We start from the raw sequence: 26794 nt of genomic DNA, 5'->3' as shown, positions 1-26794 counted from the left end.
TCGCAGAGGGCGAGGCAGCTCCGTGCGGGCCTGCGCGGGATGTGGGGCGGAGGCCTTCAGAGCAGCAGGCCCCACGGGGACTTGCAGAGGGCTAGGCAGCTCCGTGCGGGCCTGCGCGGGATGTGGGGCGGGGGCCTTCAGAGCAGCAGGCCCCACGGGGACTTGCAGAGGGCTAGGCAGCTCCGTGCGGGCCTGCGCGGGATGTGGGGCGGGGGCCTTCAGAGCAGCAGGCCCCACGGGGACTCGCAGAGGGCGTGGCAGCTCCGTGCGGCCTGCGGGCCACAAGCCAGCCATGCAGAAGTCGTGCGGAGTCTCGGAAGGGGGCCGCGGGCGTCTGACGGCCAGGCGGCAGGCAGCCGCGGGCGCAGGAGCCCCGGGCCCCTGTGCAGGCCGCAGGAGGGCGGACGTCTGCCCGGCGGCAAAGCCAGAGACGGACGGCTCTGGGCCTTGGGCGCTTTCTGGTGTCTTCACTCCCGCCGGAATAGCAGGAGAGTCTCTTCAAGCTCCGGCAACATCCCTCCGATGCCCGCTTTACTGAGAAAGCTTAATAGCAGGCCTGCTTTAAAGAGGAAACTCTTACAACGGTTCGGTGGTTTCTTGCAGAGGATATGTAGTGCCGCCTGCTCCTTCACTCATGACGGGGCGACGCCGCAAACCCGTCGTCAGTTGAAAATACCAGAAGTCAGAAATGTGTTTAATACATTTAACCTACTGAAAATCGTAGCTCACCCTAATCTACCTTAAATGTGATCTGAACACTTACATTATCCTACAGTTGGGCGAAAGTATCTAATACAAAGCCTATTTTATAATAAAATGTTGAATATCTCATGCAATTTGTTGAATGCTATACTGAAGGTGAAAAACAGAATATCTGTATGGGATTCCATTGTAGAAACCATTAAGTATGGTTTCTAAGTATGGTTTCTACTCAATGCACATCACTTTGTACCATCGTAAAGTTGAAAAATCCTAAATCAAATCAGCACAAGTCAGGGACAATCTGTAGTCCTCCCCTATCTACAGTTTCACTTTCCACAATTTCTACGACCTGTGGTCAACCATAGTATGAAAACTACTCTTGTGCTTTGGGGCCATTAAGTAAAATAAGGGTTACTTGAACATAAGCGCCCTGAGGCCGCGGCAGGCCATGCGATAAGCCGCTAGGTGACGGATGGAGCCTGGCCAGGAGGGGCAGGATGGCATGAGATTCATCACACTACTCAGAATGGTGTGCAATATAAAACTTAGGAATTGTTTCTGGGATTTTTCAATTATGTCATAATGCCTACATCATTCACTTCATTTTATCTCATCACATAGGCATTTTATCATCTCATATACTCACAAGAAGAAAGGTAAGTACAGTACAATAATATATTTTGGCAGTATATTCATGTAACTTTTATTACAGTATGATTATTCTATTTTATTATTAGATGTTATTGTTAATATCTAACTGTGCCAAATTTATAAATTAAACTTTATCATAGTTATGTATGTATAGGGAGAAACATAGTATATATGGGATTTGGTTTTAGGCATCCACTGGAGGTTGTGGAATATATTCCCCAAGGATAATGAGGATACTAATGTATTGAAAGGTGCATTTGGAGGATAGAGGCTGTAAACTGAACTCAAGGTCCACTTAGACATGTGTTAGACAAAGTCATTTCTCCATGTTTCTTAAACTCTTTTCTATTTTTTAACTCTTTGTGCTATATTCAGAATGATTTCTTCATATCTTCCACTTCTCTAATTCTTTATTCAGCTGTGTCTACTAGGCTATTAAACTTATCTTCTAAATTTAAGTTTTAATAGTCTATTTTTTTAATTTCTTGAAGTACTGATTTTGATGATTTTTCAAAACTGGTTATTTTTACAGTCTCTTGCTCTTTATTCATATTTTAATTTTCTTTTATTGCTATCATAATGGCTGAGAAATAAGATTCTGAAACCCAGTTACCTAGATTTAAATCCCAGCCTTTGCCATTAGATGAGTAACTTTTAGCAAATCATTTAACCTCTTCTCCCTCAGTTGCCTCATCTATAAAGTAGAGATAATAATGTGAGCATGTAAAGAATAAATGTATAGGCCGGGCACAGTGGCTCACGTCTGTAATCCTAGCACTCTGGGAGGCCGAGGAGGGCGGATTGCTCGAGGTCAGGAGGTCAAAATCAGCCTGAGCAAGAGCGAGATCCCATCTCTACTATAAATAGAAAGAAATTAATTGGCCAACTAATATATATAGAAAAAAACTAGCTGGGCGTGGTGGTGCATGCCTATAGTCCCAGCTACTCGGGAGGCTGAGGCAGGAGGATTGCTTGAGCCCAGGAGTTTGAGGTTACTGTGAGCTAGGCTGATGCCATGGCACTCAGTCTAGCCTGGGCAACAAAGCGAGACTCTGTCTCAAAATAAATAAATAAATAAATAAATGTATAAGTTTGTTATGAGAATTAAGAGTTAATATATGTAAAGAACTCAGAACAGCACTTGGCACCTAAAAGTTATTACATAAGCGTGGTTATTACTATCTTTTGTGGGGGCTAATTTTTATTGAGGTGAAATTCATATAACATTTAAAAATGTTTAATTTTTTATTTAAAAATGTATAATTCTGCATTGGTTAGTGTGCTCACAGTGTTGCACGATCGTCACTTCTATCCAATTCCAAGACATTTTCATCACCCATGAAGGGGACCACATATCACTAAGTAGTTGCTCCCCGTCCTGCCCTCCTCTTAGTCCCCAGCACACACCAATCTGCTCCTGTCTCTACAGATTTAACTATTCTGATATATGTATAAATGAAATCATACAATATGTGTTCTTTGTGTTTGGCTTCTTTCAGTTAGCCTAATGTTTTCAAAGTCTATCCTTTTTATACCTGAATAATATGCCACTGTGTGGAAATCCCACAATTTGTTCATCCATTCATTCACAGTTTCCATCTTTTGGCTATTGTGAATAGTGCTGCTATGAACATTCATTTATAAGAATTAATATTTGTTTCAATATCTATACCCATGAATCAAACTGCTCAGTCACATGGGAATTGTTTGACTTTCTGAGGAACGGCCAGACTGCTTTCAACAGAAGCTGCACCATCTTACATTCCTGCCAGCAATGTGCAAGTGGTCCAGTTTCTCCAAATCCTCATCAACACTTATTATTTTCTGTTTTAAAAAATTATAGCCATCCTATGATGGGTATGAAATGACCATCTCATTGTAATTTTGATTTGCATTTCGGTAATAACTAAGGATGTTGAGCATCTTTTCATGTCATGTACTTGCTGGACATTTGTATATCTTCTTTGTAGAAATGCTTATTCAAATCTTTTGCCTGTTTTTTAAATAGGGTTATTTGTCTTCTTGTTGATTTTTTTTTTTTTTTTTTTTTGAGACAGAGTTTCACTTCTGTTGCCTGGGCTAGCGTGCCGTGGCATCAGCTTAGCTTACAGCAACCTCAAACTCCTGGGCTCAAGCAATCCTCCTACCTCAGCCTCCCGAGTAGCTGGGACTACAGGCATGTGCCGCCATGCCCAGCTAATTTTTTCATATATATTTTTTTAGTTAGACAATTAATTTCTTTCTATTTATAGTAGAGACGGGGTCACACTCTTGCTCAGGCTCATCTTGAACTCCTGACCTTGAGCGATCCACCCACCTCGGCCTCCCAGAGTGCTAGGATTACAGGCGCCGCACCCAGCCTTCTTCTTGTTGAATTTTAAGATTTCCTTATATATTCTGGATACTAGACGCTTATCAGATATATGATTTTCATATATTTTTCCTATTTTTTTTCTGGAGGTTGTTTTTTCACTTTTAAAATGTGCTTTGACGGAAAAGTTTATAATTTTAATGAAGTCCAATTTATCTAGCTTTTTCCCTTTGGTTGCTTGTGCTTTTGCTATCATTTCTAACTATTGCCAAATCCAAGGACATGAAAATACACTGTTTTCTTCTAAGAATTTTATGGTTTTAGCTCTTACAGTTACGACTTTGATTCATTTTGAGCTGATTTTTGTACATGATGTGAGCTAGGGGTCCAAATTCATTCTTTTGAATATAGATAGGCAGTTGTCCCAGCGCCATTTTGTTGAAGAGACTGTTCTTTCTCTATTGAATGATCTTGGCAATTGACCATACATGTATGAGTTTACTTCTGGACTCTCAGTTTTATTCCGTGGACCTGTATGTTTATACTTAGGCTAGTACCACTCTGTTTTGATTACTGCAGCTTTGTAGTAAGCTTTGAAGTTGGGAAGTGTTAATCCTTTATCTTTTTCTTTTTAAGGATTGTTTGGCTCTCTGCAGTCCTTTGCAATTCCATGAGTTTTTAAATCTTCTTTTCCATTTCTGCAAAACAATCATTGGGATTTTGATAGAGATTGAGTCTGTGGATTGCTTTGAGGATCATTGCCATCTCAATATTTAATCTTCTAACCTATGCACACAACATGTTTTTCCATTTATTTAGGACTTCTTTGAGAAACATTTTGTAGTTTTCAGTGTATAAATTTTGCGCTTCCTTGGTTAAATTTATTCCTAATATTTTATTCTTTTTGATGTATAAATGGAATTTTCTTAATTTCATTTATTGTTTACTGTTTAAAAATGCAGCTGATTTTTGTATTGATCTTGTATCCTGCAAATTCATTTTTTAGCTCTCAATGTTTCTTATGAATTCTTTTTTTTTTTTTTTTTTTTTGGAGACAGAGTCTCGCTTTTTTGCCCAGGCTAGAGTGAGTGCCGTGGCGTCAGCCTAGCTCACAGCAACCTCAAACTCCTGGGGTCGAGTGATCCTTCTGCCTCAGCCTCCCGGGTAGCTGGGACTACAGGCATGCGCCACCATGCCCGGCTAATTTTTTTCTATATATATCAGTTGGCCAATTAATTTCTTTCTATTTATAGTAGAGACGGGGGTCTCGCTCTTGCTCAGGCTGGTTTTGAACTCCTGACCTTGAGCAATCCGCCCGCCTCGGCCTCCCAAGAGCTAGGATTACAGGCGTGAGCCACAGCGCCCGGCCTCTTATGAATTCTTTAGAATTTTCCATATACAAGATCATATCATCTGTGAGTAGAGATAGTTTTACTTCTTTTCCAATTTGGATGACCTATTTTGTTTGAGATAGGGTCTTGCTTGGTCAGCTGGAGTGCAGTGGTGTCATCAAAGGTCACTCTAACCTGAAACTCCTGGGCTCAAGTAATCCTCCTGCCTCAGCCTCCAAAGTAACTGGGACTACAGGTGCATGCAACCATGCCCAGCTAATTTTTCTTTTCTAAGAGATGGGATCTCACTGTTGCTAGGGCTGGTCTCTAATTCTTGACCTCAAGCAATCCTCCCGCTTCAGCCTCCCAAAGTGCTAGAATTACAGGCATGAGCCACTGTACCCGGCCTATTTTCAGTTTGAAATTTGTGCAAATTGGCTGACTCCCACCACATTAGGATGCTATGTTCCCTTGTACTTTTTCACTGCTTTCTTTTTTTTTTTTTTTTGAGACTCACTTGTTGCCCAGGCTAGAGTGAGTGCCATGGTGTCAGCCTCGCTCACAGGAACCTCCAACTCCTGGGCTCAAGCGATCCTGCTGCCTCAGCCTCCCAAGTAGCTGGGACTACAGGCGCTAATTTTTTCTATATATATTAGTTGGCCAATTAATTTTTTTCTATTTATAGTAGAGACGGGGTCTCGCTCTTGCTCAGGCTGGGTTTGAACTCCTGACCTCGAGCAATCTGCCCGCCTCGGCCTCCCTGAGAGCTAGGATTACAGGCGTGAGCCACCGCGCCCGGCCTTTCACTGCTTTTTAACTGTGAGCCATTATTCAGTTCCTGCAGAGTGTTTGCTTCTTCTAACAGCTGGTGGCTCTACTAATTTGGAACCACTTTAAAAATTAAATCCACTGCTTAAGTTTTTTGGACCACTTATGTAGTAAGACTTAAGGCTGCAAAGTTTCACAAAGGCCAAACTATTACAAATTCTCAGGAGAATATTCTGCCACAGAACAAAGTTCAAGATTGGGAGAGGCTGGGCATGGTGGCTCATGCCTGTAATCCTAGCACTTCGGGCTGAGGATTGCTTGAAGCCAGGAGTTCAACATTACCCTGAGAAACACAGCGAGACACCATCTCTACTAAAAATACAAAATTACTCTACTAAATACAAAAATTAGCTGTGCGTAGTGGTGAGTACCTGTAGTCCAGCTGCTTTGGAAGCTGAGGCAATAGGATCACTTGAGCCTGGGTGTTTTGAGGTTTCGGGATCTAGGATGACACCACTCACCCTAGCCTGGGTAACAAAGTACAGTGTCTCCAAAAAAAAAAAAAAAGTCTAACTGATAGCACTCTTTGGGTACCTCCCAGGCTTTGCTAGGGCCATGAAAATTAAAGCTCAAGTACACTTGGGGTACCTCAAGTGTTCTTAGGATGAAAGCAGGCCTTTGAATAAGTTCTTCCTCTTTGGCTTCCTGGTTTGAGTTTGGTTTTGGTCTGAGAGTACTCCTATCTTGATAGGTCATTGACACATTAAGAAAAAACATGGTTTGTTTGGTTTCCCCCCAGCTAGTTCAGCTGCTTTTTTTTTTTTTTTTTTTTTTCTGAGACAGAGTCTCGCTTTGTTGTCCAGGCTAGAGTGCGTGCCATGGCGTCAGCCTAGCTCACAGCAACCTCAAACTCCTGGGCTCGAGCGATCTTTCTGCCTCAGCCTCCCGAGTAGCTGGGACTACAGGCATGCGCCACCATGCCTGGCTAATTTTTTATATACATATCAGTTGGCCAATTAATATTTTCTATTTATAGTAGAGACGGGGTCTCGCTCTTGCTCAGGCTGGTTTTGAACTCCTGACCTTGAGCAATCCGCCCGCCTTGGCCTCCCAGAGAGCTAGGATTACAGGCGTGAGCCACAGCGCCCGGCCTGCTTTTTTTTTTTTTTAAACCCTGAATAGGTCAGGGTAATCATTCATACTGACTGAAACTGAAATGTGTTCTCAGTGTGGTAGTACTTTTCTTAAGGTAGTCAGAGTAAAGAAGGTTCAACTATTAGCCTTTTAATGTTAGTATATTAAAGTTTTTGTTTTTGTTCTTTTAGGGTCAGAAACTTTTTTAAAAAAGCAAGGAGTACTTTTGGCAAAGACTACCATTGGGTCATGGTCATTTGTGTACTAAATATTTGACCGCCTAAAATATACCAACTAGTCAATTCATAAATACAACAGAACAAAATAAAGTCTCTGTCCTTGTAGAGCGGAGGGGAACAGCCAACAAACAGCACATGTAAGACAGGTGACACTGATGTCATGATGCACTCTGCAGTGGTGCTGTGTTCGCACGTAGACTGGTCAAGAAAAATCACTCCAATCATGTGATATTTGTACAGAGACCTGCAGTTAGGGAGGAGGAAGGTACATGGTATGTGGGGTAAGATAGGCTTAGGCAAAGGGAAGGAGGAGGCAAACATCTTCATGTGAGAGGACGTGCACTGTGTTCAAGTCTCAGAGTCCTGTGTGAACTGAGAGAGCTGGGGTGATGGCGAGGCAAGCAAGAGTGAGCAGAGATGAAGCAGAGTTACAAGGTGGTGAAGTGGTCACTCATAGCCTTTTAGATTACTTTTAATACTTTGGCTTTACTCTGAATGAGATGGGAAACCATTGGGAGGTTCAGAGTAAAGCCATGCATGACCTGACAGTTTAAAAGGGCTCCGTTACAGGAGTGTGGGGGACAGATTGCTGCGGGGTAGAGAGCAGGATCACTCAGGAGCCTACTGTAATAATTCAAGTAAGAGATGATAGAGCTTTAGATCATGGTGCTAGCAGTGAATGGGCAGATTCTGAACAAATTTTCTTAGGTAGAATTGAGAGGACTGTTGTTAAAGTAGATTGGAAGTGGAGAAGTTGGATCTGTTCACATTTACTGAGACTAAGAAGAGGTAGGAGTATGTAAACATATGACCAGTTTTAGACATCTTAAAGCTGTCCTCCACATAGCCATTTGGATAATAGGAAGCTATATGGGAGTTCAGGAGAAATGGCTGGAACATCAGCAAAAGATGATGGTTATTCTAAGAACCTATGGCACAAAGTACTTCATTGTTTAGCTCTACTTCACACTATTTCAAATTTGATACGGTAAACAAGGAATCAAGAAGTTAGGATCAGTCCAAAAGTATGTAAATATGACATTTCACAAAACTTTTCTACAATACAGAAAGAGGGCTCTTAAAATTAAAAAAATTAATCTCAATCAGAAAACGTACACTTTGGGAATAATTGACAATGGGACCTTAACTAAAATGTATTTGAAGGACAATTAACAGAAACTTTGTGTCCTATGTTAATCATAAAAAATTCTTCAAAATGAGGCCAAAAAGGAGCAGGCAATTACAGGGCAGCAAGAAATAATGCATAATAGTAACAACTACTACTAATTACTGGGAACTTAAACATTCAGCTAATTCCAATTTTTCTAGCCTTCTGGTAAACATGGTTCCTATTTCTTGCCTATCATTTTAAAATCCCATTTCCCAACATCTTTGCCATTTATTTTTCCATTACACTGGGACAGTACAAAAAATTTTAATAGCTATCCCAGGGTATAGTATCTGTTAAATTGAAACACTGCAAACACCCTTAACATGACATGATGTTCACTGCGGATGGGGGTGAGGTTAGGGGCAAGTTGCCTAGTGTAGGATCAAATGAGAACTGGTTTCAAATCTTTGTTTAGCAAGCTAGCACGTCACTTAGCAGGCAGATTTTTGTACCTAATACTTGACCATTGGTTGAATGATATATACCATTGTTTTTCAAAATTAGTTAACTGTAGGACATTAATGTATCTTAATATTTGAAGCATAAATGTGGAAATCAACTTACACAGTTTTACAATTCAAATTACTATTAATGTCACGTATCAGAAATTTAAATATGCAGACAAAACACATTCTCTATAGCCACAAATACCAAGAGTGGTAAAATAACCACATAGGCAAAGGATTACTGGTCATACATAGTATGCCAACAATGGAGTGCTAGAAAGAGATTTCTAAAAGTGGTTCTCAATCTTTACCATATAGAAGCACTTGGAGGACTTCTAATTACAGACCACTGGTCTCCACACCATAGTTTGATTCAGGACTAGGGTGGGATCTGATAATTTGTATTTTAAAGAATTCCTCAAGTGATGCTGAGATTGTTGGTCTCAGTCACATTTAGAGAACCATCTTCCTATTTCTTCATATAGTTTTTTTTTTTGAGACAGAGTCTCGCTTTCTTGCCTAGGCTAGAGTGAGTGCCGTGGCGTCAGCCTAGCTCACAGCAACCTCAAACTCCTGGGCTCAAGTGATCCTCCTGCCTCAGCCTCCCGAGTAGCTGGGACTACAGGCACAAGCCACCATGCCCGGCTGATTTTTATATATATATATATTAGTTGGCCAATTAATTTCTTTCTATTTTTATGGTAGAGACGGGGTCTCGCTCAGGTTGGTTTTGAACTCCTGACCTTGAGCAATCCGCCCGCCTCGGCCTCCCAGAGTGCTAGGATTACAGGCGTGAGCCACCGCGCCCGGCCTCTTCATATAGTTTTTACAACTATTCAAAATCAAGCTCACAAACAGCATTAAGTTCATGTGGATTTCATGTAAGCTGGAATTACTGAGTAAGACCAAAGTGTCTTTAAACACAGACTTTAATGGTAACAATTCCTTTAAGCTCAATTAACTTTAGCTATTACAAGTCTTATGCAGATGTCACTATTAGACAATATTTAGTGACTTGCACTGGATTCCTCATAATAGAAGACAAGTTCACTTAAGTGTAATCAACAGTCATTTAACAGTTTTGTATGTCAACATAAAACATGGCTAATTTGAGTTGCACCCCGCATCAATAGCACAGCATGATCAGTACCTTAAGTATACTTCAACTAAGCCATTTAAAAAGTGAGTGTTTCACTACCCCTGAGGCCACTAGTTAACTGTGGTTCATACTTTAAAATGTGAGTACACCCACAAAAGAAAGCAAACTAGTTATTTCAAAAAAATCTGATTATCACATTGCAAACCTGCCCAAGAAAAAAAAAAAATCAGCCAATTAAAATGCAAATTTACCACTAACAGGCAAATTGGACCTTATTTTTTAGGTTAAGAGAAACTGAAAAGTTGTCTATGCATTGAAAAACATAGGAAATACACAGGAATAGACAAACCAACCCTTAAATCTGCTAATATGCACTTCAGTACTACACATGGCACTGGTAATGTCAAGTTACTGGGTGGGGTGGGGGTAAGAGGGCAAATTCAATTTTTTTGAAGCTTTCGTTGTAGATGATCTCCAGTCCAGTGTCCATACATTCAAAAATGTTGGTTTTCCAGGTACTTTACTGTTCTCTTAAACCTGGAGAAGCCTCTATGGCTTATTCCCTTAGAAGTGACAAATGGGATGTATAAAACATCAAGTCAAAGATAAAGACAACTGGACACATCCACTAATTGTGACAATCAGTGGTTTAAGGATGTCATCTCTGTAAATACCTAAGGGTTGTCTAAGGCTAAAAAGGTCTATTAGAAAGCCATTAGGGATCCATTGTATTTTATAAATGTTATACATGTTTGGCTTTCAAGAAAAATGCCTAGTAAAGCTATTAATTTTGAGTATGAGCCTCAGAATTATTCTGAAAATAGATCCAAAGAAGAGTATTTCTTACCTTGTGGAGCAGTTATGTAACTAACTTCTCATTCATAATTTGAATTAAAAAAGGTTTTGACAGTATGACATCTACCCTGAAGGAGCCATTACTTTTTAAGCAAGACAAAAAATGAAAAAGATTGCTCACTGGAAAAATTGTATAGCTGGGTATTTCCCAATGAAATGCTTGTTATAGAATTAACAAAGCCAAAACATCTTTAGAAGGCATGCAGTTCACTTCCAGTTTAGAGAAGAACCTTAAGTCAATAAATCATGTCCAAACTACATATTAAAATGTTTATAAAAATTAAGCTTTAACATTTATTTTCTAGCTTTCCACATTTGTGTGCAGACAAGAAAATGATTGCACATAAGTGTAAGCAGTGCAAAAAATGTGGAAGTGAAGTCACAGATGTGTTAGAAACTTAACAGAAGTCTGGGAAATAAAGCAATGGACAAATCAAAATAATGAAGTAAAATTATACGGTCAGAATTAGGAAGGGTGAAGAATAGTAATGCCCTCATTGCTACAGAAGTTTTATTAGTGGCACAGATAGCACTTGTCAAACAAAAAATAATCCAATAGCATTGACTTTTATTCATTCATGTTAAGTCACCTGAAATGATATCTGTTGCATTTAAATGCTCATTAATGTAAATGGCTGAACAAATCCATTTCAATGGATACTCAATATCCCACATAGATAAGTCACTTCAACACAGCCTCATGACAACTCCCACACCAAGACAGTACTTTATTTTGTAAATTTTGACCCATTATTACTCCCATTTTTTTTTCCCCCAGCTGTCAAGTGTACAAGGTGAAGAGAAATTTTAGATGGGGGCTGCACCTGGAAAATAAACTTTTTAAACTCCATATACACGTTTCAAAGCTGCTGGATCTCAAGTCCATCCATGAACTCCAGGGCTGCCAGTATCATGTGCAGCACATTAAAGCTACACTATCCAAATAGCTTATTAATTCCGCATAAATCAGGTCAAGCAATGTGTCAACCTGTAACAGACTGTGCACTTTAACTGAACATGGCAAAATATTCACTCTTTTGAACTTTACATCATCATTTGATGTCAAACAATGAAGCAAATCCCAACAGTATATACAAAAAACAGCTTTGCATTTACAAAAGATTGTTTCCCATACTGATGAATCCAGGCAGCTAACTCATTGGTTTATGCAACTTTATTGAAGAAAAATAAATCAATTACTAGCAGAGCTATTAGTTGATCACTCATCCATTGACAACTTGCATCATTTATTCAGTGCTATATTAAACAGTGTATTGGAAGATAGATTAACTAATAGCTCCAAGCCTCCTAACAATTTAAATGAAAATTACAAAATGTTTGAGACCCTATTTTGGAATACAAAGGGTGTTTGACTTCCAATTTCCATTCTCTGTAGAACAAGAACAGGTCATTCCTTTATTGACATGCATAAAATACATCACATTTTCTGTTCTGCTGATGCTATAAATTCAATACCAATTCTCCAGCCACATCAGTTATGAGCATAAAGTATATCATGTAACCTCAAATCTCTAACAGTGGAAAAGGCTTAAATAAGAATGGATGCTGCTAGAATAATGCTGCTTCCTTGGATGTGACAACTGAGCATCCATCTCCCTCCCCCTCAGATGGTTTCTTCAGCATGTTAGAGCAGTGAGGAATGGTTTTAGTCTCATAACCAAATTAGAGTGAAGACATTGGTCACATAATACACATGCTCCATTTTTTAAAAAATTCTGAGTCTTGGGCAACTGTTCTCTTGTAACTACTTTACAGTTTCTAAAAGCAGTTATTGTCCAAAGCTGGAAGAACTTAAGTCTTCTCAGATGAGCATGTGAATGAATGGAGGGAGGTAAACAAAAAATAAAATTAAAAAAGATGAGGTCTGATAGGGGAGCAGCCGGATAAGAAAATCAAAAAAGGAACAGTAATTTAAAGTTTATTCCAGCTATAATGCAGGTTATTCTGACTTTAAGGTAGCATCACATGGCATACTTCTGAGTCCATTCCCGAGATATTCTGTTGTACCTGTAAATAAAAAAAGATGTTATTTAAAAAGTTAAAATAGGCCGGGCGCTGTGGCTCACGCCTGTAATCCTAGCACTCTGGGAGGCTGAGGCCGGCGGATTGCTCAAGGTCAGGAGTTCGAAACCAGCCTGAGCAAGAGCGAGACCCCGTCTCTACTATAAATAGAAAGAAATTAATTGGCTTACTAACATATTTATAGAAAAAAAAATTAGCCGGGCATGGTGGCGCATGCCTGTAGTCCCAGCTACTTGGGAGGCTGAGGCAGGAGGATTGCTTGAGCCCAGGAGTTTGAGGTTGCTGTGAGCTAGGCTGATGCCATGGCACTCTCACTCTAGCCTGGCAACAAAGTGAGACTCTGTCTCAAAAAAATTAAATAAATAAATAAAAATAAATAAATGTATGTATGTTAAAATAAAGTGAAAGAATAGATTTCTATTTTACCTCCAGATATCATCATGATGTCATCTCTAGTGGCTATTAGAATAAAAGCCAACAAGGGAGAAATAGCACGGGTACTCAAAGCAATGTGGGCAATGTGAACCTTGTGCTTTGAAAGCAGTATTACACTTTAATAAACCTAACTGGTATTGAGAAGCTAACTAACAAAAATCAAAGATCTTTTCTCTCCACCACCACTAAGCTAACAGTGCTCTATTAGAAACTCTAAAATCAGTATCTATTCTGACATGTTTAACATCACAAGACTTTATAAATATATGTCAGAAGAGCATATACAGCAATTTCCATCAAAGCCAGAACCAAATATTTACTAAAAAATTTTTATCTGAATCCTAGACTTTGCGAAGTTACTTGGCCTTAGGCATTAATCAGAAGAGAAAATGACTTTGAGACTCAGGCAGAGGCAGAAGAGGAAGACATTGGGCAGGGTGATAACAGTAATTTTCAAAAGGGGGTGGGTGTGAGTGGTTGTGTTAATCAGAACAACATATGTTCTTTAAAGAAGTGTGTTAACTGGAGCTAACAAGCTCCACTGACACCTGGTGAATGGGAATCCTTTGGAGTACACCAACCAGGACCATCTTTGTTTAAAATAATCAACAGGTAATTCCCACAGGGGCCCGGCTATTACTGAGGAAGATTACTAATATTGATAAATACTATCAATTTCTCCCTAGATTACATTCATGCCATAGGCTACTTAACTCAACAAAAATACAGTGATAAACCTTAAGAGATGATATAATACTCAAAGGGCAAAGAATTTTTATATTTATATTTACAGTTTGAACTTTAAAAAAATTAACTAGCTGCATTTCTAACAAAGAACTATATATGATTCAACTACTTTTCTAAACTTTAAGGTTGCTTTTACCAATCATGGCTATCTTGTACATCCTCTCAAAAAGCCAGAGCTTTACAACAAAGGCTTTATTTAGCATAACAGGGAGCCACAAATAGAGCTGACATACTAATGCATGCTTGTCAGTAATGAACATTTAGTTTAGATGCTTAGGCTTAAAAGTGTTTTTCCCATACACTACTACCTCTTGGCAAAATTTCAACTAAACCACCACATTCCATGAAGTATTGGTATAAAGTCTCAAACTAAAATTTAAACACCATAATAGTTTGAAAAAGATACTACTTAAATTTACACTTCTTACTAATGCTATGTAACTGCTTTGCCATGCAATTATACTCTTAAGCAGTAATGATTACTGGGTATATACTTTCACACTAAACAGATCAAGTAGTTAAATGTATAGTTCTCAAAAAACTGCCACATCTGTTACCTTTGTTAGTTAATACAGTGCCTTAAAGCATGCAGCACTCAAGTGCTGGCAATACCATGAATAAGCGCACCATAGAGTGCAGATCCTCTTACCCTACAACATAGCGTATTTCTCTGTCCACTCTCTTGCTAACCTATTGTACCTAATTGAACAAGTACACTTAGCATTAATTATAACATATGAAAGTTATAATGGTTAAGTTGAACATAATTCAAATATTTGAGAAATTTAGACCAAATTTTTTAAAACAGGAATACTTTTTAAGAATAATTGGGGTAGCTTCCTACCCCAAAACTTGAGAATAAAGCGACAAAGTATCTAACAAATTAAGATAAAACAAAAACATTTAAAAGGGGTTATTAATTGTTCACATAAGCTAAAACCTAGTAAATTTTTTTTAAAAATTACATTTCAATAACTGGCTTTCTGTACTTTTTTTTTTAACTATCTTACCAAGTATCAAATCTTCTTGGCATTTGCACAACTTACAGCAGAGTTTAAGCCTAATGCATTGAGTAAAACCACTTTTTATAACATTTTCTTACACTACTACTTACTTATCTCTGTCTGTTTTATAGATCCGTGCAATCTCTGGCACTAGGGGGTCATCTGGGTTTGGATCACATAGCAGTGAACAAATGGATAAAAGAACTGCAAGAAAATAAATATCTGTTACTCAGCATTGGGAGTCTGGGTAAGTAAGTGTCAAGATTATTTAAAAACACATACAACCATCAGTCCTCAAAAGATGTTTACTAGCACATATTTTAAATTCAATGAGACAGTTTTACAGAGATTCTGCTTTACAGAAAGAAGAGAAGCTCCTGTAAATAAGAAGGACCAAAAGTAGAGCTTTGTGGCATCAAATTCAGTGCTGAGTAGCTATAAAACTACTGACAAACTCAAACTCAGAAGTTTCTAAGACAGTCAAAACCAAACAATGCCATATTATTATTATTTTTTTTTAAAAGGATAAGTGGCATTAGAATTTAACAAGTTTATTGGTACTCCGGGGAGGAGGAGGAACTTACAGGTAAACATCCATGCCATATTTGTACGGCATGATGGAAAAAATCCATTCTTTGTGCCCTCAGAGGTTTGAGAAAAACCTCCAACCTGCTCCACTGAATGTTTTGTCTCCTTGAATTTCTAAGTTAGAGACCATATTCCCAGAGTACTGGTTAAATAAAACAATGCCAAAACCTCTTCAGTACTAAGTGAGCTTTCAGCTCTAGTTCTTACTCTGACCTGTTCAACATACCAACTTAGAAGATGCCAAGTATCACAGAACATAGAACTCATTCATTCTGAGTGCCTGCTATGTACCAGTCACCATTCAAGATATAAGAATTTTATAAATACTTGAAGTGGTTGTGACAATCATTCAATGAAGAAAAACAAAAAGGACATAAAAAGACACATTGTCATATTACTGTTGACATGAGCAAATATAATCTCAATCCTAAATGCAGGGGTGGCAAATACAGAAAAATTACAGAATAAATCTGACTTGGTTACACAGCAACTCACAGAAAAAAGGGTAAAAAGAGCTTCAGTTTTGACTGCTAGTTCACTCAAGTTAGCAAAATATAGCTGCCAAAAAAGTTACTTTAATAAAAACAAAATACCATACAAGCATTTTTTAATATTATAGTGCATTCCCAGCAATAGTAAAATAAAAATAAAAATCTGGTTATTTAGGTATGAGAGCATGATTTGAAAATAAATTAGAACGCATCCAAGGTGATGAAAAACAGAATTTTAAAATTCTAAAATTTTGGCCGGGCGCTGTGGCTCACGCCTGTAATCCTAGCTCTTGGGAGGCCGAGGCGGGCGGATTGCTCAAGGTCAGGAGTTCAAAACCAGCCTGAGCAAGAGCGAGACCCCGTCTCTACTATAAATAGAAAGAAATCAATTGGCCAACTGATATATATATATATATATATAAAAAAAAAATTAGCCGGGCATGGTGGCACATGCCTGTAGTCCCAGCTACCAGGGAGGCTGAGGCAGAAGGATCGCTCGAGCCCAGGAGTTTGAGGTTGCTGTGAGCTAGGCTGACGCCACGGCACTCACTCTAGCCTGGGCAACAAAGCGAGACTCTGTCTCAAAAAAAAAAAAAAAAAAAAAAAAAAAAAAATTCTAAAATTTTAAAAGACTTGAAATAATTACGGCAGCATTTGCCCAAATTGTTTTTAGTTTCTCCCCCAAAAGTGATTCAAGTTTAATACAAGTTTGGAAAATGTTACACAGCCCCTTCAAAGATTCAAATGCATTATATAAGCATATGAAAGCCTTTATATGATGTCCTGCCTTAAAAAACAAAAAATTTTCACTTTGTGTTTACCAAACTCATAAAATCACTTTATCAAAAACACTTTGGTAAGATACTATTATTTCAAGAAACAATTTGGGAAATGCTGCGCTTTAAGTATTGAGAGTTAGAAAATGAGAATGCTTAGAGATGTGCTATCCCCAATATCTGAAACACTGTTACATGTTATAATCAGCAACATTAAAAATGAATTCCATGTACCTAAGAATGTTAAGCCAATACCAAAAACTGACAATTACTAGAAGGCAGACTTTCTTCCCATTAAGCAGTTTTGTGTGTGATTTAATTTATGAGGAAAAGGTGACACAAAAGTCACCAGTCATTCATAAAGAAGAAAGTGATGAAGAGAAATCTCATCTCCATCTGGAATATTTATGCAGAGACTGGAAAACCTGTTGGAGAGGTCTAAATTGGATTCCTACTAAAAAGCAGAAGACCAGAATTAATCCAAAACCTTTCCAAGATTCTATAATTTTAGACTATTAGGTAGGGACAACCTACAATGGTTATATAATACCTGACTAACGATTTGTCTAAAAATAAACACAGAAAAGCAAAATCAGAATCTTCCAAGGGTAGAAACCTCAAGATTTAAAAGGTCAATTAAGTTTAGGTATATTTCAGCATCCTTGATAAAAAGGCAACAAAGCAAGTATGAGATCTGCAAGTGATTTGGGATTGAAAAGTAACAGAAATCTACAAAAACAGATTTTGCTCTTTTGTGACAAAGGTAAATAATGTCCCCCCAACATCCCAATTTTAACTTCTTTCCAAAGTCTTTTTAATCAATACTGTTAAAAGCAAAAATGCTAAAAATTTTATTCCTTCCTACTTCTTATCAAAAAGTTAACAAAGATTCAGATAAACAGACTGAAGATTGAAACACCTTTATTAGAAAATCAGAGCAATTTAAGACTATTTCACTAGAAGTATTTTACCTTTAGAAATAGTTAAAGCAGGAGACCACTGTGATCTTAGAATATCGAGACAAATGCTGCCATTACTGTTAATATTTGGATGATAAATTCTTGTTGTAAATGCAACCTAAAATAAACAAGAAACCATTAGCTATTTCATTCAAATAAAATAAACATCCAAAACTTAAGTAGAAAACTTTTATGCCTTGCTTTAAAAGCCAACCCATAATTAAAAAAAAAATTCAAATTCTTAAAATATACTACATATACATAAAAGTACCAAATACAGAAACTGGTTTTTACATTCTGACCATGATCCCCCCCACCCCCACCTCGTTCCTTCTTTTTAATTAAAATGGCTTTGGGGCAAAAATTTCGTTTTTGTGGTATGGTGGACAGTTACAAAGGTTATTTGGTCCTATTCATATCACAAGTATCATAGGGCTATCTGAATGGCTTTTTAACACATTCATTTAAAAAAATAAGGTACTCTTGGATGTAAACAAATTTTGTAGATCAGCTCATTTAAAATTCAAGTTATACAGGCACATATTTAAGTCTGCATTTCCACTTACATAAAATGTAAACTTGAATCAATCACAAGTGTTTGACCTAAAAGAACCATCACATTGTACCCATAACATGAATGATGACAGTTATGGTGATGTGTCAATGTCCTACATGTTATCGACCATAATTACTAAGATAGGTTGAATTTCTGTTAATGACTCCGTGAAGTCAAGGACCATTTGCTTTTTTTTTTGAGACAGAGTTTCGCTTTGTTGCCTAGGCTAGAGTGAGTGCCATGGCGTCAGCCTAGCTCACAGCAACTTCAATCTCCTGGCTCAAGCAATCCTTCTGCCTCAGCCTCCCAAGTAGCTGGGACTACAGGCATGTGCCACCATGCCCGGCTAATTTTATATATATATGTATATATATATGTTAGTTGGCCAATTGGTTTCTTTCTATTTATAGTAGAGACGGGGTCTCGCTCTTGCTCAGGCTGGTTTTGAACTCCTGACCTCGAGCAATCCGCCCGCCTCGGCCTCCCAGAGAGCTAGGATTACAGGCGTGAGCCACCACGCCCGGCCTGACCATTTGCTTTTAACACCTATAAACCAGTCACCTCAGTGCACTAAGCAACTCTATTTTGTTAAGTTTATAGTTATGTATACAAAGCCAAAATGACTGTAATCTAACTGGGACATATAGTATAAATTGTAGCAATATGTGCAAATATATAATGAAGTCAAATATTTGATGCCTACTATTAAAACATAATAGGGTTCAATGATCTATATAAGAATAAAGAAAAGAGTTTCCATGCAATATACAATATTTAGAAAAAGGCAAATCTTATCCCCATTTTAAAAGTTCACATCAAGCCCTAATTCTTTTTTAACTAAAGGTTAAAAGTTAGCATCTCTATCTCACCGACTCAATTCAATATAGTCAGCCTCAATTACACAGGACCCTAATTTTTAAGAATGCTCTATTCCTCTGAAATAAAGTATAAATCTATAGTAACAGATTTTAGGGAAAAATACTCGCCTTAGGTGGTTTGAAGGGGTAGTCTGTAGGAAAATGAATTGTCAGAAAGAATACACCGCCTTGATATGGGCTGTCATTCTGTAAAAAGAAAAGCATGCTTAACCTTGACATTGAAAATATTGCTAAATAATCTATGTAACATTTCTATTTTCTAAGCATTTCTCTAATAAGAACTAAAATTACCTATTTACACTGCAATAAACTAAATTCAGTTTCTATTAATAGAAAAAAACAATCAAAATTTACTACACAGTAATGAAACCTAATTTACTTAGATCCAATTTTACATAAGTCAACAAGTTTTAAACAATTACCCAGAAACAGTGTTTGAGATACCAGTTCTCACAAATGAAAAAGTACACTTAGCAATGAAGTCTACACACAGTATCACGTATCAGTTAGATTACAATTGAAAACAAAATTTTAGATGTCTAGCATATTTGTAACAACCCAATATTTGCAAATGGCTTTGCATCTCAACAGCCACTCTGCCCAATGGCAAACCAAAATGTTCATTACTCCGGGCAATACACAATTTCCATCAAGAGAAGAAACAGAACAGAAACAACAGGTCTTTTAACAAAGCTTCTCGTTTTTCATTTTAATTTCACCAATACCAGAAAACAGATAAGATTTGTTCCTATTTTATGGATGACTAAAACGAACATTCCTATTTCATGAATGGACCTTAAAGTAGCTCAGTCTAATGTACAAATGGCCAATTATAGAGCCAAGATTCAAACATGTCTTCTGAAGACCACTTAACACTAATCAAAGAATGACAAGATACTGATCTAGTCAAGAATTTTAATATCAAATTGCCTAAGTGCCTCTGGATACGCAAAGAACCAATCTGAAGTCATTTTTAAATTTATGTGAATGTGGTTATTACCAACATTCATTCCTTTCCATTAGAAAGGATGTATATATAGATATATGAGCCCCTCGCTCTTTGCCAATTCTAAATGTCAGGCAGATAAAAAAAACAAAAAACTTCCACAGGTCTGACAGTTCAGGGTAGCTCACTTAATCCTGACTCTTCTATACAATAATTAAACATTAATTCAATTACTCTACTATATACTATAAATGTTAGTGACTTCAAGAATAATTTTTCGTCTTGATGTGCTTATACTCTGGTACAGATCAAAGGAGACAGGTCAATTCATTAATGAAGAATTGGGTTCAAAGAAACATACAACTAGTAAGTAGAAGAGCTACTATTTAAACTGAGCCCTTTTCCAATTCCCAAGTTCATATTTTCTACAAAATTTTAATTAAACAAAATCTAAGACTTCAAACTATGTCATCTAAGAACTGTAGAAAACAAAACAAACCAAGACACCAGAAAATGTGATCTAAGTTTAATGTATCTTTTTAAGATAATATAGCGATATTAAGCGAGAATAGATGCTTCAAGTAATGTGCACTTTCATATAATCAGATGTTATAGAAGATATGTTTTTACTGTGTACAATTAACTATCTAAGGGTAGTCCTAAATATTAAAGTCTACAACTAAAAATTCTGGAAGCTCTGCTTCAGCTTTAATTCCACAATCAAGTGGCATATCTGACTGGTTCTGAATAATGGCAATCCACTGAGATTAGGCAAAGCCAAATTTCCTTTCACTTGTTCAAAGAAAGAAATTAAGGGGAAAAATATTTCAGTGCTACATTTAACACTAAAATCCCCTGGTATCAGAGGAAAAATTGTAAAACTACAAAATTTAGAGGCAACAAAACTAGGTCATATAAAAAAATTGAGGCCTTATGATATCAAATTTACTTATAAAGTGGCAGCAAACTATACCCCCTTCACAAAAAAACCACAGACAAAAGAACCCCAAACAAAAAGGAATACTTTGACCAGCAAAATGACCCAAATCTTGCAAATCCAGAATCTGCAAATCTAGAATTAGATCTAGATCTCTTCTTTAGAAACTTTCTGTCCTGGTTTTACACCCATCAGCCCAAGCTGCTCCCTCTCAGTACCTGTCACTCCTCTGTAGCAACCACAAGATGTTGGTACTCCTTACAGATCCATATTCTGGCTCTATCTCCAGGCCCCGTGTAAAGTTTACAAATTCTCAGATTCCTCTCTGGTGTAATTATTCATTCTAGGGCATATATTCAAATGTCTACTGAATATTTCTACTTAGATATTTCATGTCCCCAAAACATTAAACTCTTTGTCTCAATCCCATTTTTCTTACCAATAGTAAATCACAATAGAGAGCCATAAACCAGGATCTCATTGTTGATTCTTTCTCTCTCATTTCCTCAGGAGTTAGGTAGTTACCCAATCTTAAAGATCTTTAACATTCCTTGAATTAGCTTCTTCTTTGTGCTCACTGCCAATACTATCTTAGTTCATGATATTATCTTTTGCCTAAGATTACTGCTATAGCTTACGACTAATATTCTTGCCTTCACTCTGGCTTTCCCTTCCAATTTATCCCACCATCCTAATGATGAAGTGCTCTTTTTAAGATTAGTCTTCTACCTGAAATGTACCAGAGCTTTTACGATAAAATTCAAAATCCTAAGTACATATGTGCTTTATGATCTGGGTTCCCACCAGTCCAGTTAGTTTGATCTTCTACCTCTTCTCCAGAATATACTCTCTATTGCATGTAAAATAATTACAGGGATAACAAGTTTCACATCTTTTTCTTTCCCCTACCTGGAATATTTTTCCTTATAATACAGCCCTCCCTTTAGTGCAATCTGCTGGCTAACCTGTTACACCTCTTTATGTACATAGTTATACCCACCATATTTAAAACCTTTCATTTTCTTCTTCTACCAGACTACAAAGTTCCTTAAAGAGTAAAGAAGAAGCCAGGCATGGTGGCTTATGCCTGCAATCCTAGCACTTTGGGAGACCTAAGCAGGATCACTTGAGCCCAGGAGTTTGAGGTTACAGCGAGCTATGATGACTTCACTGCACTCTAGCCTGGGTGATAGTGAGAGACTCTGTCTCAAAAAAAGGCATAAAAAAGGAAAAAGCTTTCATGTATCGCTAGTCAGTTGACATGATACTCTTAGTGAGTTGAAATAAATAACCCTATGGATTAATAAAATAACATCTATGAGCAATTATTTTACTTCAGATGGTTTTTCTAGTTGATCGTGCCCAGGCCAAAAGTTATGTTATTCACAAATACAGCACTTAATTTCTTTTCATTGAATCAATTCTTACTGGGAACGATCCTTAAAATGTAGTGCAAAAAAAAAAAAAAAGTTAAACACCATTCAACTGTCAATTCTTTCAAAGGTTTACCTTTTATTAATACTTGTTTCCTAAATAGTTTACTTTCAAAAAGAATAAGCCAACAAACACACACCATTATTAAAACCAAGCAATTTTGGTGCACAACTTTAATAATCAAGAGCCATTTCCTGACTATAGCTCCTTAAAATTAGTTACTCTTTATTGAAACTTGAAATTAGATGTTACATTCCTTAGAAAGTCAGGAATCTTTAGTTCTGTGGCACTGGCATCATTCTGACCTAAGAAGTACTCTAAAGCAAAAGTAATTTTGTTACCTTCCAGTTCTTCCAGTACATCTGTAGTTTATGGGTTGTTATACAACCACTGGTCCTATTGTCTTTGGCCCACAACTGCATGTCACATATTAGTAACCACACTCAAAATATTTATCTTATACTGTGAATGCTTTATCAGAGATGCATTCATAAGCTGCAAGAACATTCGTTTCATTCATGCACTACCTATTTAAAAGCTGGCATAAAAATTAAGTGCTAACTTATGTAGAAGACAATAAAATCTGTACTTTGGGCACATTTTTATAACCTCCAACTTCTTCCTCAAATTATCCAACAGTGAGAGTTAACCTATATAGTGGAAAACATACATTTCAGTGAATACTGCTACCACAGCAAAACTGCAGTTTGTGGTATAAATTTTTTGCTTTTGCAAAATCAAATGTTTTTAAAAGCAGAAAACTGCTAGTCATTAATATACATTAAAAGGTTCCTAAAAAATTTTAAGCAAGGAATAACTATGATCTGAAATATATGTAATACATTAAAAAAAATTCTGGAAATAAAAGCAAATTTTAAGTAAACTAAAAAATCATCAGGACAAACAATCGTATTTTCTAAAAAATTTCTAGCCTGTATTCTTCATTCATGGCTTCCTTTGGTTTACTGTAGGTATATTCTTTGCCTTTTGGGAAAAAAATGTATTATTCAAAATAGTGGTTTCAAAAATCAAGCATAAAAACACCATTAAGGAGTTGTTTATTCTGCACACCATCCAGTTATAAGAAAGCACAGAAGTCAACAACCCTTTTGTGCTGAGTGTTGTCAATTTTTATGAGACTACCCTCAAGTACCCTCTGAATCAAAGATGAGCTTTATTTGGGTACAGACATGTAGGGTATTGTGTTGACTTCTTTGCTTTGAAAACTGGCAATCCATATGTGAAAATTCTAGAGGCTGCAAAAGCAACTGCTTACAAAATCTAGGTAGATAATATGAAGTGGACCTGGTAGGAACCATGGCAAACACATAAACAATAAAAAGGGGAGGCAGCTGTTACTCTGTCCTGAGCTTGTGGAATCAGGGCCTAGTCAGACGGTTTTTGTCCAAAGACTGCCAACTTTTAAAACATCGTGTGGGCCAAACTGGGTAAGTCAACATTTAACTGTCTGCATTACAAATATAATTTTGCTACTAAACAAAAGGTTTTAAACCAAAATAAAATCTGAAACAATAAAAATAGTCCCCGAGGTAACAAAATGTACAGTTCTGACTTTGTACCTTATTGGAAAAATTGAGCGTATTTCACAGTATTAAATTTGATATCTGCCCCATCCCTGACATTTGTCTTATTTTGATTCTCAGTTTCCCTACCTTTAAGGTTGTAACAATTCACCATTACTCTACTATCCCTGTTATAATTTCCCATACATTTCCTACTCAGCACTTCATTCACGGATCACTTAATTCTCACCTTATCACAATTTAATCTGCCCCAGAATTCCCAAAGACTGACAGGGATGTCTATTATATTTATTTGTATCCTTACTGCCTGGCACACAGCAGGAGCTCACATTTGAGACAGAAATGTGAATTTAAGATTAAAATCAGAATTTCTGAATACTTGTTGATCTAACCTATCCACTGGCTAAGTTTTCCAAGGGCATTTTCTCCTTTAAAATTATAAACATCTACTTAATGACCATTGTTTTACCTAGTACATTATTGCCATTTATGTTGAGATAAAAACCACCAAAAAGGGAAGAAAGCAGAAAGTTTTCAGAAAAATACATATATAACTTAGAATAGAAATCCTAAAGTGCCTTCCAAGTTAAAAAAGAAAAAAAAAAAAAAAAAAGGTAAGTATTTGTTCAAGATAAGTCTTACCCCAGGATGTTTTTAGTGCGTTCTAATTCTCTGAAATTCTTAGATGGTATCCATAATTCTGAATATTCAATTATCCAGCATATAGTTTCTTATCTACCCAGGATAGAAAGGAATTTTGCTATATTCAAAATATCACTTTCTGCCTAAAAATATTCAAATTTTGCATAAAACTAAAAGTTCTATAAAGAATTGAATATCAAAATAATACAAATTAAGCTAGATTCTTGGCAGCTATAGGAATAGAGTAAGATTTTTAAGTAACAAAACTCATGGTAGGATCAGAGCCAGCAAATTTAATTGTCTCTAAGTAACAGGAAGCTCATGACAATGCTTTAAATGCTTTAAAGAAAAACTGGATTGAGGTAAAGTGTTATTTGGTAGGGCACAGAGATGCTATACTCTAGAACCTGAACACAGGGACAGACACAAAGTACATGTAACAATTGACTAATTCATTATGTCCTGTTTCCTTCAAAAGCAATACAACTATGGCATATCCAAAACAGAATAACTATGTTATATAATAAACCCACAGACTAAGTTAGAAATTACAACCAGATCTATGCTAAGATCTTCGACTACAACTAAATTTGAAAATTCTTAATACTTACAGGTCCCATAATTGTGGCTTGCCAATGAAACACTAGAAAAAGAAAAAAAACCTGTGGTTATCATCTAAAAATGCATAAAATTTTTTTTTAAAATTTGTCGTAAAAATCAATTTCAAAGTTACTTACTATCATCCCCAACTGGACCTGCAGAACATTGTGCTGGAGGGTCACGGGCCAAATCACTAAGTTCCTATGCCAAGACAGAAAAGTTTAAGAAAACACAAGCAAGTAAAAAAAGAATCAACTGCTTCCAGTTACCTCTATCCCATTCTTGAAGGGATTGGCAATCACAATTCACATAACAATACATTCCATTAAGAGAGAAAACCTAAGTAACCCTACTCTAGTTTCTGGAACATGCAGGCATAGTTGTCTAATGGACACATGCTGAGACAATTATTTTGGCTTAGGGTTCATAAAAGTATTTATACACTGATATGAAAATTGTTGTCACATGAACAAAAGCTGATCTCTCAAAAACCGAAATAGCTGTAATCAGGTGCTCTCATAGCATGAAAACTTAGACAAGGCACAGCTTAACATTCTTGTTCCTTGTTGAACTTTCAGACCATTTCAGAGGCCTTTGTTTGCTTTAAAATTTTTCCTGAACTGTACCTTCCCTCCTAAAATCCACTGACCCCCTTTTTTCCACTTGAAAAAAATCTCATGGGACTAAGTACCCTTTTTGTTTTTTATTTCCTTATTCTCTCAACTCAATCTTATCTTTTACTCAACATCCATTTTTAGCTCTTTTTGCATTTCCAACTCTGAAAGAACTTTCTTTGCTAGGTAGACAGTAGTTTGTTCTTCGCATAATTCCACATGAATTATTTCCAACAAATATGTACTTAACCCTTCCATGACTTGTGCATAACAAATATTGATCATCTAATGTGAACAAGTAGTTTCCTTACTAAGATTTTGTTAAATTTAAGACAGCACAGCCCCAACCTTATGAAATATATAGCCAATGTCAAATCATCAAAAATTAAAAATAAGGTAAACAGAATCAACGTTAATGTACTACTGCCTTCAACATTCTCAAATTAACTTTGTCTTAAGTTCAGTCTATGGCATAAGAGCCATCCATTTAAAAACAAAAAAAGAAGAAAAAGAACAAATACGTAGTTTAGGGATTGTTGTAACTTAGTTCGAGACCAGCCTGAGCAACATAACTAGATGACCCTGTCTCTACAAAAAATAGAAAAATTAGCTGGGTGTAGTGGCCCATGCCTGTGGTCCCAGCTACGTGAGAGGCTGAGGCAGGAAGAGTGTTTGAGTCGTAGAATTTGAGGTTGCAAGTGAGGTATGGTGTCATTGCAATATGGCCCAGGCAACAGAATGAGACCTTGTCTCTCCAAAGGGAGAAAAAAAATCTAGCCAATCCATCATAAAATTAATGCATCTAGAACATGTAACTCCAACACAATCATTTAGTCTACCAGAACAATTTATTGCCTATAACTGCAGGAATTCAAAAATGAAAACAGATTTCC

General features: G+C 37.0%; 1 protein-coding gene across 6 annotated transcripts in view; it reads right to left on the bottom strand.

Moving 5' to 3' along the window:
• Nucleotides 1–11258: 11258 nt before the first annotated feature.
• The window catches only part of UBE2D3 (ubiquitin conjugating enzyme E2 D3), a 34874-nt gene continuing 19338 nt past the window's right edge, over nt 11259–26794 (bottom strand). For 3 of the 6 annotated variants that reach the window (XM_075998615.1, XM_075998617.1, XM_075998612.1), the window contains 7 exons: nt 25425–25488; nt 25299–25349; nt 19293–19370; nt 17763–17868; nt 15047–15140; nt 14582–14631; nt 11259–12735 (listed from right to left, as the gene is read on the bottom strand). In XM_075998615.1, the coding sequence (XP_075854730.1) occupies nt 14583–14631; nt 15047–15140; nt 17763–17868; nt 19293–19370; nt 25299–25349; nt 25425–25488 (442 nt within the window). In that variant the 3' untranslated portion in view covers nt 11259–12735; nt 14582. The remainder of the gene's footprint in view (nt 12736–14581; nt 14632–15046; nt 15141–17762; nt 17869–19292; nt 19371–25298; nt 25350–25424; nt 25489–26794) is intronic. The other 3 variants (XM_012770951.3, XM_075998614.1, XM_075998613.1) reach the window with 3 other exon arrangements.

Source organism: Microcebus murinus, chromosome 29 (assembly GCF_040939455.1).
Source record: "Microcebus murinus isolate Inina chromosome 29, M.murinus_Inina_mat1.0, whole genome shotgun sequence".
Lineage (NCBI taxonomy): Eukaryota > Metazoa > Chordata > Mammalia > Primates > Cheirogaleidae > Microcebus > Microcebus murinus.
This window is presented reverse-complemented; position numbering and strand designations above follow the sequence as displayed.